This window comes from Sorex fumeus, unplaced genomic scaffold (assembly GCF_029834395.1).
Source record: "Sorex fumeus unplaced genomic scaffold, SorFum_2.1 ptg000006l, whole genome shotgun sequence".
Classification (NCBI taxonomy): domain Eukaryota; kingdom Metazoa; phylum Chordata; class Mammalia; order Eulipotyphla; family Soricidae; genus Sorex; species Sorex fumeus.
In genome coordinates, this window is record NW_026606063.1 from 19,532,636 (window position 1) to 19,547,133 (window position 14,498).

Below are 14,498 nucleotides of genomic sequence, written 5' to 3' on the forward strand. Positions count from 1 at the left end.
ATTTAATCCTCAGAATGACTTTTTTAATATCATTTCTATTTTGTCAATAAAAACACATAAAGTTACAAGATAATGATAGGCTGCCAAAAGTCAAATTTGTCACTAATTGGGGCTGGAGAGATAGCACAGTGGGTAGGGCGTTTGCTTTGCACTCAGCCATTCCGGGTTCGATTCCCAGCATCCCATATGGTCCCCTGAGTACCGCCAGGGGTAATTCCTGAGTGCAGAGTCAGGAGTAACCCCTGTGCAGCGCCGGGTGTGACCCAAAAAGCAAAAAAAAAAAAAAAAAAAAGTTACTAATTACAATAATAATGCCTTTGAAAACTATATTGCCTTTCATAATAACATAAGTTATGCTAATGTTTTTTGATTGTAAGCCCTTCTCTCTTAAAATAAACCTGAATATATCTGTATGTAGCATTTAATATGTCTACAAAATTAAGATTTGTTTTATGATCTTAAATGTATGGTTTCTGTAAGCAAAGTAAAAAAATTAGAAAAAAAATATTAAAATTACATGGGCATTCAATAGTTGTCTATTTAAACTTCTCAGAATAACAAGTGACAACGCTTATCTTCCAGGTATCTAACTTCATACAGAAAAAAATAAATATTTTTTTAAATACCTGAAACAATAATAAATCAGGTCTTGTGTACTTAATTTCCTTTACCAACTTATCCTTGTTCAGAAGGAATTCTTGAATAACCTAGCAAGAGAAAATGAAAATAGGAATTGAGTTTATAATTTATTCAAGTTATTACAGAGAGCTTCTGAAATAAATATATATTTGAAGTACTAGTTATTACCTCGTGGAATGGGAAACCCTCACAACTGCATGCTTTTCTGAAAATAAATTACATATGTTATCAATTCCGGCAGGAAAATTTAGATAAACTCTGAAATCATCCCATGTGATTTAATAAGAACTACTCTTGGATCATATCATAGTCTTTAAGATTAGCTTTACGTAAATATTAAACTGTAATCTTTTGAGAGTTAATTTTTTAGAAAACCAAATCAAGTAAGGATTTTGTGAAATGCTGCTAATGATGACGAAAAAATTATGTGAAGACAGTCCAGCCACAGGTGTATAATTAGGTGATGCCAGAAAAAGAGGTAAGAAAACAAGAGAGACCCAAATACCTTACTTCTTAATAGCAGTCTCTACTGCCTGGAGCTGCCTGTCGTGCTCTGTTTGGTGCCACTCACAGGGACAGCAGTAATCATAATCATGCGGCTCGCAATATCGGTCACTCTTGCATAATTTGCATCCATTACGTTCATGATCCTTAGGGGAACCTGATTAAGAGACAAAGAAATATGGTTTCAGTCTCTTTCTTATCTATTTATTTGTGTTCTGGAGGTGCTCAGGCCTTACTCCTGGTTCTGTGCTCTTTCCTGGTAGTGCTTGGGTGACCATATGCAATTCCAGGGATCAAACTGGGGTCAGCTGTGTGCAAGGCAAGAACCTTACTCCTGGTACTATCTCTCTAGGCCTGATTTCACTATTTTTAAGTCGAATAGGATAATGACTACTAGAGGAATTCTTAGAGCAAAGTTAAACTTCAGTTGTTAGTATCCTATATGACACTAATATTTTTGGAATTATAAATTACTCTTCTATATCAAACAGTTTACAACTTGAAATCATACTATTATGATAATCAATATTGGAAAACTGGTTAATTGACAGCATATAAAAGTAGGATGTAATTAAGTAAAGTAAGTAAAGGCCCTCCCATTGTTCATCGATTTGCTCGAGCGGGCCCAGTAACGTCTCCATTGGAGATTTTGTTGTTACTGTGTTTGGCATATCGAATACATCACGGGTGGCTTGCCAGGCTCTGCCGTGCGGGCGAGATACTCTCGGTAGCTTGCCGGGCTCTCCGAGAGGGGCGGAGGAATCAAACTCGGGTCGGCCATGTTGGCTGCGTGCAAGGCAAACGCCCTACCGCTGTGCTATCGCTCCAGCCCAGGATGTAATTATTATATGGAAAAAATTATATAGAATGACTCATGAAATGATTTCTTTAGTGAGAATATTAAAAGATTATATTAGTTAATTACCCCTGCTAGCGGTTGATTCTCACTTACTTCTACTGCTAGTTTTAAACTATGTTTGAGATATGAACAAATTATGACTTTGGCTTGAGTGTAGGGCCCAAGTTTGAACACCTCAAATGGAAAGCAAAATCATCTTCAACAATTTTTTTTTTTTTGGGGTCACACCCAGCAATGCACAGGGGTTACTCCTGGCTTTGCACTCAGGAGTTACTCCTGGTGGTGCTCAGAGGAACATATGGGATGCTGGGAATCGAACCCGGGTCGGCTGCGTGCAAGGCAAATGCCCTACCCGCTGTGCTATCTCTCCAGCTCCTCTTCAAAATGAAGAGCCCCTCTTTCAAAATGAAAGAGCATACAAAATCTATGAATGAAAACCATCATTTATAAGAAAAAAAAACTACAGAATGCATCTCATCTATGTAACACTTTATGATTTCATCTATAATTTAATGAGGTTAGTGAAAAAAAAAAGACAAATAAATAGGAATTTTTTTCTTTCTTCTTTTTGTTTTTTTGGCCACACCCAGTGGTGCTCAGAGTTTACTCCTGGTTCTGCATTTAGGAATCACTCCTGGTAGAGCTCAAGGGACCATATGGGGAGTCAGGGATTGTATCCAGTTGGCTTCCTGCAAGGTAACTGGCCTCTCTGCTATACTCTAGCTCCAGTCCATCATTTCTTTTAAAAGATGAGGTAACAGGATCTCCCAATCTCTATGGGGCTTCTGACCTAGAACATATCAGGCTTTTTAAAAAAATCACCATAAAGATTCAAACCATTTTCAAACAAGTGAACATATACAAGAAATTAGTTTTAAGTTATTATCTTATTTGTCACTATCATTTAAATCACACGTTGTTAAACAATTATTATTTACATATATTGTGTATAAACATACATTACTGTTAAAAAACAAATGGTTTCAGTTCTATTTTTTCTTAAGCTTTCTAAGTAAAACATGCTTATCGGAAAATGGGCTTTGTTTTTTATGGAAAACTTAGTTTTAGGGCCAGGGAGCTTGCTCTACAGGCTGAAGCACATGCACTGTGAGCAGAAGTCGTAGATTTGATCCCTTCCCCAGCACTGCAAGGAGTGATGTGGTTCCCTAAGCACTGCCGCTGCAGTCCCCAAACAAGCTGTCCTCCCCCTCCCTGACATCTGAAGATGCAATTTCAGTAATTTGGCATAATAGCTTGAAACTATAAACTATTTTAATTATATTTATCCTACGTCTGTTGGCATTATAGTTTGTAACTATAGTTAAACTATGTTAACTATATTATTCCTGTTTATCATTTACATCACATTATTTAGGCTGGAGAGATAGTATAGGGGTTAAGGCACTTGTGTGGCATGGGTCAACCCCCAATCAATCTCTTGGCACAGCATATGTTCCCAGAACGCTCCCAGGAGTGATCCCTGAGCACAGCTCACCCCAACCTCCTAATCAGGACAAAAACAACAAAAAGAGATACATTATTTCATCATATACACTGAGGAACATGTGACATGCTATTTGTATGTTATCGCCCAGGAGTCCTAATCTAGTGAGAAAGCTAGGTAAATAAAAAGTCCTATTAAAAAAAAAAAAGAGGAATAAAAATATGAGTATCAGAAACCTAAACTGTAACTGTCCATTTCTGAAACAAGCTTACCTGGATGAGAACACACAGAGCAATGAGCCAATTTTTTAATGACTGGTGGTTGTGGATCAGAGTAACATGATTTTTCATTCCACCGATCAAACCTTAAAAAAAAAAAAAAACTTTAAAAAGGAAAAAAATGCACAAGTAGGTCACCAAAATGTCACATTTCCAAATGTCAGGCAAGTCCATTCCCTTCTAATCACCCTCTTATCTTCTCCTTGGTAGTAAACAAGGTTGTTGGCTCAACCTCAGAAAATTCTCAATTTATGTACTACAACTTTTAAATGTGGTCCCTAAGACAGCAGAATTACAATAGGGGTGTGGGGGTGAGAGAAATGTATTAAGTGTATATACTTAAATGTGTATTCATACATTCATTCAGTCTTTGAAAAGAAAAATTACCTTAAATTAGGCAGCAGTATGTGGGGAAAATAATTTGAGCATGTCCTTTATCTTTTTCTTATGTACAAAATAAACAGAAATTATTTTGTAAGTATTATTTATCTGTATCAAAAAGGATTAAGAATAATAACATTAAGCTTCTGGGTAAAAATTTAAAACCAAGATGACTTGAAATGATATTTTTTTCCCTTCTTATGCAAACAAAACATTACCTATTCAATAAATGACTTTAAGAAAAAATGAATTATAAAATAAGTCTCTCCTCCCCCCCTCCACACACACACTTAATAAAAGTTAGAATTCCAGGTAACAAAAAGGCAATTGCATTAGTTTTAAATATTAAGAAAGCATTTTAAAAAATGTTGCCAAAAGTAATGGAAATGCCTTACCTCCTATATTACTCTCTGGCCCTAAAAATAGATTTACTGAAGCCTTAAAACCTTGTAATTTTATAGCTGAAAGAGAAGTGTTATAGGAAAGAGAACAGTAATTAAAAATCCTGTTTTGGAGTTGTTGGGGGGGGGGGCATATCCAAAATGTTCAGGGGACCTTTCATAATCCCAGAAAATGAACTAGGGTAGGTCTGCCTCATACAAGACAAGCACCTTTCGTTCTATACTATCTCTCTCTCGCCCTCAAAATCCTTTTAAAGTTTATTCCTTTCTCATTTTTATTTATTTATTTATTTTTTAATTGAATCACCATGAACAGTTACAAAGCTTTCAGGTTTAAGTCTCGGTCATACAATTCCTTTTTCATTTCTACCACTCAATTATTTCCTTTTATGTAGTCACCATCTCAAACTATTGGAGGCAAAATTATTTTAAGTATATCAGCTTCCAACTTTATTTCCTTCTTATTCACTCTATACCTTATCATCATTTAAATTAATTTTTATAGACCATTGCTTTCATCAAGTCAATATAATTCGCACTTTTGAAATGGGAAAGAGCACTATTTGTAAATAGCACTATATTCTGTATCTTGGGTTAAATTCATCTGTGGCTATAGGATAAAGAATAATTAAATACAATTTTTTATCACGTGATACCTATTAAATATTTGCAACACTGCAGTCATTTCATCTATAGAAAATGTATTGTCAATTTATTTTATAGACTTATGTTTATATTTACTTGGTAAATAATCTAAAAGCCTGTGACAAATGTCCATAATTATAAATAAATTCATCTGACATCTAACTATTTGTGTTTGTGATGAACTACTAATACCGAAACAATACAGTATAGCTTAGGACACATACTCTCTTTGGAAAACTTCCAGTTAAATATAAATAAGTTATTTTAAGCGGAACGGTACATTAAACTACAGTGTAAAAGTAAAAGCTCTCTTTTTTTGAAAGATAATATTTGGGAAAAATTCACTATTAAATTCAATAAAAATAGAAGTTCTATGTCATAAGCAAAAGTAAATTTTAGTTACCTCTGAAGTAAACTCTGCCCTTTCAAAATCCTGGTAAGTTTTAATGCTTGTTCTTTTCCAACTCCAGGGACTCCCTTGAAGAAAATGAGGGAAGAAATTTCAATATTAATCCTCAGGGAATGAATCAACTGAAGCTGCCATTTATTAATGATTCAGTGAAAATGATTATTCAGCATTATTTTATTTCATTCAAAGAAATAGCAAGGGAATCGCCTTTGAAGCATGGAAGCATTCCAACAACTCCAAAACCACAGATAGTGGTCCCACCCTCTGCCCCCATAGAAAAACAAGTTAACTCTATAAGTAGGATTAGGAAAAGATGTACAAGGCACACTGCACAGCAAAACAAAACAAAAAATCCTAGTAACTAAAAATTAGCAAGTGGCACAACATAGCTCACCAGGAGCTGATGACATGTCTCCAGCCTGTCTTTGGTATTTGTTGGTAGATATTTATTCCTTTTATTTATAAGCATTGAACAAAATCTTCAATTTTTTGATGATATATCAAGTTAGTACACAGCCTTAAAAACTTTAAGTAGGACAATGCATATAACAGTACTTCTGGTGACAAAGGATGCTAAACATTAAAATAGTCAAGGCAAAATGTATAATGTAACACCTTTATTGCTAGATTTCTGTGAATTCAGGGTTTCCTTTAAATTTAACAATGGGTTATTTCTGGACTTTATTATATAACATGAGAAATATGAGGCCTTCTGTTTTGGAATAATTATAATTACTTTCCATATTATTTAGAAGTTTCTTTTCCCTTGCTCTCTTAAAAAATGGGGTGCAGGCAGGGGTGGTGAGGCAATGCTCAGGAGCTCTTCCTGGCATTATGCTAAGAAGTGACTCCTGGTGGTCCTCAAGGGATCTGGGACCTGACCTGAGGTCACCTGCAGGCAGCAAGTAATTACTCTCTCCTAGTAATCACTTCTGAACACAGCCAGAAACAGCTCTTGAGCACTGCTGGATATGCCCTCCCCCCACTTCCAAAAAAAAACCAAAACACCAAAATAAACATAAAACAAAAATTGATCTATTTGTCCACTGGTAACTAATTAGAAATTAGTTAATAATTTGGGGCTGGAGCGACAGCACAGCGGTAGGGTGTTTGCCTTGCATGTGGCTGACCCAGGTTCGATTCCTCTATCCCTCTCAGAGAGCCCGGTAAACTACCGAGTATGCTGCTCTCACGGCAGAGCCTGGCAAGCTCCCTGTGGCATATTCGATATGCCAAAAACAGTAACAACAAGTCTCACAATGAAGACATTACCGGTGCCTGCTCAAGCAAATTGATGAACAATGGGAGGACAGTGCTACGCTGAGACAGTTAGTAATTTTACTGTCAACTTCATTGCTCCTACACTCAAGTGAAACAAAGCCATGCCACTCTTTAGAGTTCTCTGGACTACAGGAAATATAGACAGTACAGAAATGTAGAAAACATAGAAAGTATAAGGGGGGCCAGAGAGATAGTACAGCAGGAAGGGCACTTGCCTTACATGCTGCTGACCCGAGTTTGATTCTCAGCACCCCATATGGTTCCTGAGCCCTTCACGAGTGATCCTGAGTGCAGAGGCAGGAGCAAGCCTTGAACTCTGCTGAGTGGTATGACCCAAAAACAAACGAAAAACTTAGTTTAAGGGATTCTGTGAAGATAAAGAGATGATCATAAAGAACAGAATGATGGGGCTACATAGTGAGAATTACAAGTCATTTGAAACATTTAAACATTATATTTAAGAAAATTGGATTATCCTTATCATTCTCAAATCATCTCTTACCTATCTGTTACAGTATAACATATTGTTCATTTTCTGATATAAATAAAAAGTTTTCGTTTTTCTTTTCCTTTTTTTTTTTCGCTTTTTGGGTCATACCCAGCGATGCTCAGCGGTTGTTCCTCGCTCTGCACTCAGGAACTACTCCTGGCAGTGCTTAGGGGACCATATGGGATGCTGGGGATCGAACCTGGGTCGGCGGATGCAAGTCAAATGCCCTACCTGCTGTACAATCACTCTGGCCACTAAAAGGTTTTCTTGAACAAAGCTCAGGGCACTGCTAAGAGGCAAGGCGCTGTTCCCTTGCAGTTGACTCCGACTGGCACTCTTTGGACCTGCAATAGTCTCTTCCAAAGAGAAACAAGTTTTCTTGTTTCTTGTTTCTAAGGGGGATACTCTAAACTATTTTTTCTTCAACCAGCTATTTGACCCCCCCTTTTCCTCTTTCCTCTATTTCTGGAAATCCTATCAGGGCTTAATCCTCGTTCTGTGCTCAGGGATCACTTCTGGGGGGGGGGGGGGCGGGCGCTCAGTGAACCATGTGGGGTGCCAGGGAGCAAACCCTGGTTGGCCCTGTTCAAGGCAAATGCCCTGTGCACTGTGCTATCACTCTGGCCTCAATATCTCTTCATTATTATTATTATTATTATTATTCTGCTTTTTGGGCCACACCTGGAGATACACAGGAGTTACTCCTGGCTCTGCACTCAGGAATTACCCCTGGCAGTGCTCAGGGGACCATATGGGACGCTGGGAATCGAACCCAGGTTGGCCGTGTGCAAGGCAAACGCCCTACCCTCTGTGCTACTGCTCCAGTCCTTCTTCATTGTTTTTAAATATCAGTTTCTTTTCAATTACATCTACTTTATTGCCAGAGTTGAGTACTTTGTCTTCAAGGTCACTGATTTAATTTCAGTTTCACTCATTCTTGACACTATATTTTTTGGTGCCTTCGCTTCTCCTTGAATGAGTGGTTTTATTTTTCCTATCAGAATCTCTTCAAGCTGATTCTGAATGATTCTTTCATGTTTCTCCATGAAAAGATTGCTTTGCTAAAGTCTTCTTCCAGCAGCTTAGAAAGATCTGAAGCAGTTGTGAGGTTTTTTTTTTTTTGACTTTCGTCACAATGTACTGGTGCGGTGCTGAATTCTCCCATTTTCTGTTTTGTTTTGTTAATTCTGGTGATGCCTGAGAACTAAGGATTGGAGCTCTGAGATGCTGTCAACAGTGATCTGTTTCTTGGGTTCACGGGACCCAGCTGGCCTGTGACTTTACTGATTTCTTACAGCCCAGGATGCTCCTTCACCAGCTCTAAAGCAGGTGGCTGGTGACGCAGGGGTGAACCCATGGGTGTCATTTAGATCAGAATCTAATCCTTAGCTCAGAGTTGCCCCAAAGTGCCTGAGTTCCTGTCTTGAGGAGTCCTGACTGACAGCTAGGAGCTCTCACATCCTGTGTCGTGATGGTGGCTGTTATATTCCTATTCACATGTCTGTTCTGGTTGCCCTATGTACCAACTGATGGTGTTCCTCCTGAAGGATGATCTCAGCCCACTTTTCATTTTGTGTTGCCCTGTGACCATTCTCCCGGTTACTCGGGCCTGTATCCATGCAGGACCAAGAACCTGGGCCCTTTCTCGTTTCTGGGTAGCCCATAATCCAAGACCAGTCTGATCACGCTGGGCAGCTTTAAGCACACGCATCCTTGACTTTCACTGCTTCTAGTTTTGAGGTGGTCATCTGCAGGCACTAAGACACATACTTGTGTTGGGAAGTGCACCTATTACCCGGATCACGGAGGCCTGACTCCCACTGGGCAGCCGCATGCAAGTGTGCAATTTGCCTTCCTCCGCCGTGACCCTTATGCTTGAAGCCACAGAAAGGCACTGGGGTGCGTGCCATCAGGGAACTGGATGTGCCACCAGTTCAAGAGATGGTAATGTGTTTGCTGCTTTGAACTTCTCCAGAATTTCAAGCAAGAAACAGGAGATTAAAGACTGGAATTGCCACTGGGGATCTTCACATCCTATTCTCTGGCCTTTTTTCCCTGGCCTTCAGGCTGTCACGGTGGGCTGTGCTGCCAGCTTCACAGAAAATCTCCCATTTTTCCGTCTGCTCTGAGTTCCCTACCGGCTCGCTGGGAGCCATCCACGGCTAAAGGTCAGCCTTGATTAAACTCAGGCTGTGGCTCCACTGGTCCCACGTGCCGCCTCTATTTTTGAAGCACTCTTGTCTCAGATCCCTGAGGATACGATGCTGCTCTAATAAGGTCAAGGCGGGATGGTGTGAGGGATTGAATCATGTTGAATGTGTTGATCTCTGTGGCCCTAAATTGGATTATTCATCACATAACCATACAGTGACTATATTATACGGCATGCACGTTTTCATGAAAGATAATATAAATGATAAATACAACAATTTTGGTTACCTTTGGAAGATAATCACAGCCAAGTAGTATGGCAAGTCCAACTAGAGCATCTCTATCCAAGCCAAGTTTACTCTGGATGGATGATATTGTGTAACAATCAACATGTGGGTCCTAGGAGAAAGTATAGATTGGGTTTAGGGCTGACCAGATAGGACAGCGGATAAAGCACTTGGCTGACCTGAATTCAATGCCTGACATCACATGACACCACATATGGTCCTCTAAGCACTATGAGGGGTTATTCCTGAGCACAGAGCCAGCAGTAAGACCTGAGCACAGCAAAGTGTGGTCCTATACCCCCCCAACCCCAAAAGATCTCAAATGGCCAAGTTATGGAGCTGGAGTGAGAGCACTGCAGATAAGGCACTTGTGACCAAACAAAGTCCAATCCCTGGCACCACATATGGTCCCCTGAGCACCACCAGAAGTAAGCTCTGAGCACTGCTGGGTATGGCCCAAGAACTCCAATAAATAGTAACTCTTATAGTTTAAGTGTTTGCTTTAAGGGTTGCAGTGCAGCTTTTTATGCAGAAGACCTGGGTTTAATCCCTGGCACCAGGAGTAATTCCTGGGGCACCAAGCCACAAGCAGCCCTTGAGCACTGCTGGCTAGGGTCACTCCCCAAACAAAATAAAAGAAAAACAATCACTTATGCACCAAGCGGCACCACCAAAAATAGCCTGTCAATCTTTCCTTCAAGTGCTTACTTACTTAAGTTTAAACAGCAGAAGTTTCCAGACTACCAGACTTTTCAAAATCTAATCCTTTGATATCCAAAAATAAAGTCATCATTTCAAAAGTGGCTTTAAAAATAAACTACAGCACACCCGAACTCCAGCAGGGCAAGGGCCCAGCTCCACCACTCCTGAACTTTGCACACTGTCAGGCCTTTCCAGGAGCACAGCAAACCCAAGGAGAAGACTTCTAGAAGTCCACCAAGCTCAGTGAACAAAACCAAGAACATTGAAGGCTCAAACAGTACCAACCAGCTCAGTAAATCCTCAATGCCTTTGGTAACACCACTGTGAGGCTGTTTAACAAGATCAAAGAGACAGTAGCAAAGGCAGTCAGCAAAGCCAGCAGTGCAGAAGAATGAGGGCTGAAATGAAAAAATGAAAAGCAGAAATGAAGCACATACTCAGGCAATTTAAAAACCTCAACAGAGGGACCCGAGTGGCAGTATAGTAAGGTGCTTGCCTTACATGCAGCCAACCTAGGTTTGATCTATGTCTCCCTGTATGGTTCCCAGAGCCCTTCAGGAGAGATCTCTGATCCCAGAGCCAGGAGTAAGCCCTGAGCACAGCCAGATGTGGTCCCCAACCAGACAAAACAACAAAAAAGTCCCCCCAAATGAAAAAAAACAAAACAAAACATGAAACTCTGAACAGTACATTAACAGCAGCTGAGCAAAAGATCAAGAACCTTCAAGATAAGATGAAGGAAACACAAGAAAATAACAAATAGTGAAAAACAGTCTGAGAATAGCAGACAACTTCGAGATGAGTTCAAGAGGAACAATATAAGAATCACCTGAGTCCCTCAGACTAGGAAGGCAGGGGCCGGAGCGAGAGTACAGCGGGTAGGGCATTTGCCTTGCATGTGACTGACCTGAGTTCAATCCCTGGCATCCCATATGGTACCCCAAGCACCGCAGAGCCGGGAGTAACCCCTGAGCATTGCTGGGTGTGACCACACCCCCCCCCAAAAAAAGAATAGGAAGGCAAGTTTTTTTTGTTCATTTTTAAAAAAAATTTTGGACCACTCTCAGTGATCTTCAGGGTTATTCCTAGCCCAGCACATAGGAATTACTCCTGGTGGTGCTCAGGGGACCATATGGGATGCGAGGGATCAAGGTGGCTGTATGCATAGCAAGTGCCCTACCAGCTGTACTATCTCACCAGTTCCAGGAAGGGAAATTTAATGAAATAATATTTAAAGAAATCACAGAGTAATTTCCTTGACTTGGTGATTATGGGCACCAAGACCCAATTGGTCCAAAGGGTCCCAGGGAAAAATAGATCCAACTAGGAAATCTCCAAGATACATTGTATTCAAGGGGGAAAAAAATTCCAAAGATAGAGAGGATTGAGAGCAGTAAGATCAGTAAAGCAGCTTACATAGAGGAGATCCCATAAGACTCACAGAGATCTATGAAAGGAGGATGGTCTATGAGTCAGACGGGAATGGAGGGATACGGTATAAAAGCTCAGTGAAATAGAACATCTTACCAGGAATACTCTATCCAGCTAGTCTATCACTCAGATTTGATGGAAGGACACGAAACTTTAGAAATAGGCAACAGCTTAGGGAATTCATAGCCTTGAAACCTCTTTTACCAGAATCTTTAAAGGAGCTTCATTTTGAAGAATAGGATAAACTCAGCACATGATACTGAGTCTGGCATTCACTTATGGTGCTAATGGTTACTCTCTGCTAGATTTAGGAAGGTATAGTTTTCTATATCCATAGTTTGCTAAGGGATTTTATACTTTTTCAATAATGAATTAATATCTCATTTATATTGAATGTGCTATGTCTCTTTCTTTTCAATATTCGCTTTCTTAAGATTAAACTTAAAAAAGATTAAACTTTGTACTTTTATAGGCCCATTCAGATTTTTCCCTTTAAATTTCTCAATTTCCTTCACTTACTAAATTTTACAGTTGTAGGTTCTACTTATTTCATGTAAACTCTAAAATATATTAGTGAAGAATTAAAAGTTTTATTAATTACAGGGAAGACAGGATTATTAATAAGCTGCACTGTATTAACAAGTAAAGAATAAAAATTAATGCAATATGTTTTAGACGCGCCAGAGTTGAAAACTAATCTATGTAAATCAGTAGGTGCTGTATTTTCTTGTATTAAATAATTTTAATTTCTTTTTTATATAGGTTAATGGGTTGGAGCAATAGCACAGTGGGTAGGGTGTTTGCCTTGCATGAGGCTGACCCGGATTTGATTCCTCCGTCCCTCTCAGAACGTCCAGCAAGCTACTGAGAGTATCCTGTCCGCCTGGCAGAGCCTGGGAAGCTCCCTATAGCGTATTTGATATGCCAAAAACAGTAACAACAAGTCTCACAATGGAGACATTACTGGTGCTTGCTCAAGCAAATCGATGAACAATGGGAGGACAGTGCTACAGTGCTACATAGGTTAATACAGCAATCAATCATCACAAATGGACTTTTATGGATTTATTATCTGTTAACTGCATCTGCCATTTACTAAGTTTTCTTGGAACGAGTAATATAAAAAAAATTTGTTTTCTCCCTGCTAAGTAGGTAGGAGAGTGGGATGGAGAAGAGAAACTGGGGATATTGGTGGACTTAGGTCACAACGGTGGTGGAATTGGTGCATGCTTAAAAATAGCCGTATTGTGAATAATCATGAATAAACCATATTATGTGTACACGGTGTTATAATAAGCACACATCTTAAAAAAAAACAAGGAAGAATTGGGCAGCATGCCTTGGGTGAGGGGGGTAGTTGGGGCAAGGGAAAAGAGGAAGACTAGCAGTAACATAAGGACATTGGTAAAGGGTTTGGGTCACTATGGTGGAGGTGAGTTGTGATAACTGTGTACAGCAAAATCACACATTTTAGCACTATTACAAACATGTGACCCAAATGATAGTTAAAAAATGACAGAAATTAATTTCCTCTTTATCTTTTTAACACAGAAGTACATTTTCATCTCATAAAATTAAACACTATAAAATGTATAGCAATAAAAAGTAAACATTCACTATAAGCATATCCAAAGTTATTAATAGCATGAATGCATAGCTTTCCAAAAAAGATATTTAACAAGGATATATAACAAGGATATATAAATCTTTTCTATTAACTATATTTTAAATTTAAAATCAGATTATATAAAAGTACTATTTCAAGTTTTTTTGCCTAGTAATATTTCTGAATGTCTTTAATGTCAATACATGTCTTTTTAATGACTGCTTACTATTTATACTTTGTGAACTTTGAGAAAATGTTTCTAAATGGGGAAACTATCAGCATTTTATGAGAGAAGAATCATCTGGCAAAACTTTAGTGCTCCTGGTTTCAACCCACAACATAATAATAGACTCTATCATAGTTTTAATAGTTATAACCAAAATATACCTTGGAAGTACCTTTCTAGCTGAGACCCCTTTAATCATTCCTTACCAATGGCTATTTATTTGAGTTTTCCAATGACTGGAGTTAGTAACAATCTTGCAATTAAGACCCTGTACACTGTATATCTTTTTTTCATACATAGAGGTGTTTTTGATAATGACTGACTTGAAAGTGGAAATTCTGGGTGGGTCGTATCACTATCTTTCACAATTTTATGAAATGGTATTAAAAATAATTTAGAATTCAGTCAGTGATGAGTCAAATTCTTCAAGAGAGAAATCCACCATTCAAAGAGAATAATTTATGTGACAATATTTTTATAACAGTAAGCATTTTATTTATTAAAGATAGCCTGTGTAACAAATGTGGGATTAAAAACAAAGGAAAAAAAATACCTTGATATTCATAGTGAAGTTCCTGTAAACAGTGTGGGCCCCGTAGAGGAAAGCATCTCCATCATTGGTGATGCAGCCATCGACATGCCCACTGGCATTGAGGAAAGCACACATGGCTTCTGCCTCTCCATGTGCCTGCACCCAGGGAATCCCCAAGCATTCCAGCATGTCACAACACTGAAATGAAAAGGTAAGTGCAAAAATTAGAACA

At 38.9% G+C, this 14,498-nt stretch overlaps 1 protein-coding gene across 1 annotated transcript in view; it reads right to left on the reverse strand.

Annotated features, from left to right (window-relative positions):
* Positions 1 to 14,498, reverse strand: part of GEN1 (GEN1 Holliday junction 5' flap endonuclease) — a 33,317-nt gene that overhangs the window by 8,263 nt on the left and 10,556 nt on the right. The window contains exons 4-10 of the mRNA XM_056124784.1: positions 14,288 to 14,464; positions 9,771 to 9,881; positions 5,555 to 5,628; positions 3,719 to 3,810; positions 1,150 to 1,300; positions 808 to 844; positions 627 to 707 (exon numbers count right to left, since the gene is read on the reverse strand). Of these exons, the coding sequence (XP_055980759.1) occupies positions 627 to 707; positions 808 to 844; positions 1,150 to 1,300; positions 3,719 to 3,810; positions 5,555 to 5,628; positions 9,771 to 9,881; positions 14,288 to 14,464 (723 nt within the window). The remainder of the gene's footprint in view (positions 1 to 626; positions 708 to 807; positions 845 to 1,149; positions 1,301 to 3,718; positions 3,811 to 5,554; positions 5,629 to 9,770; positions 9,882 to 14,287; positions 14,465 to 14,498) is intronic.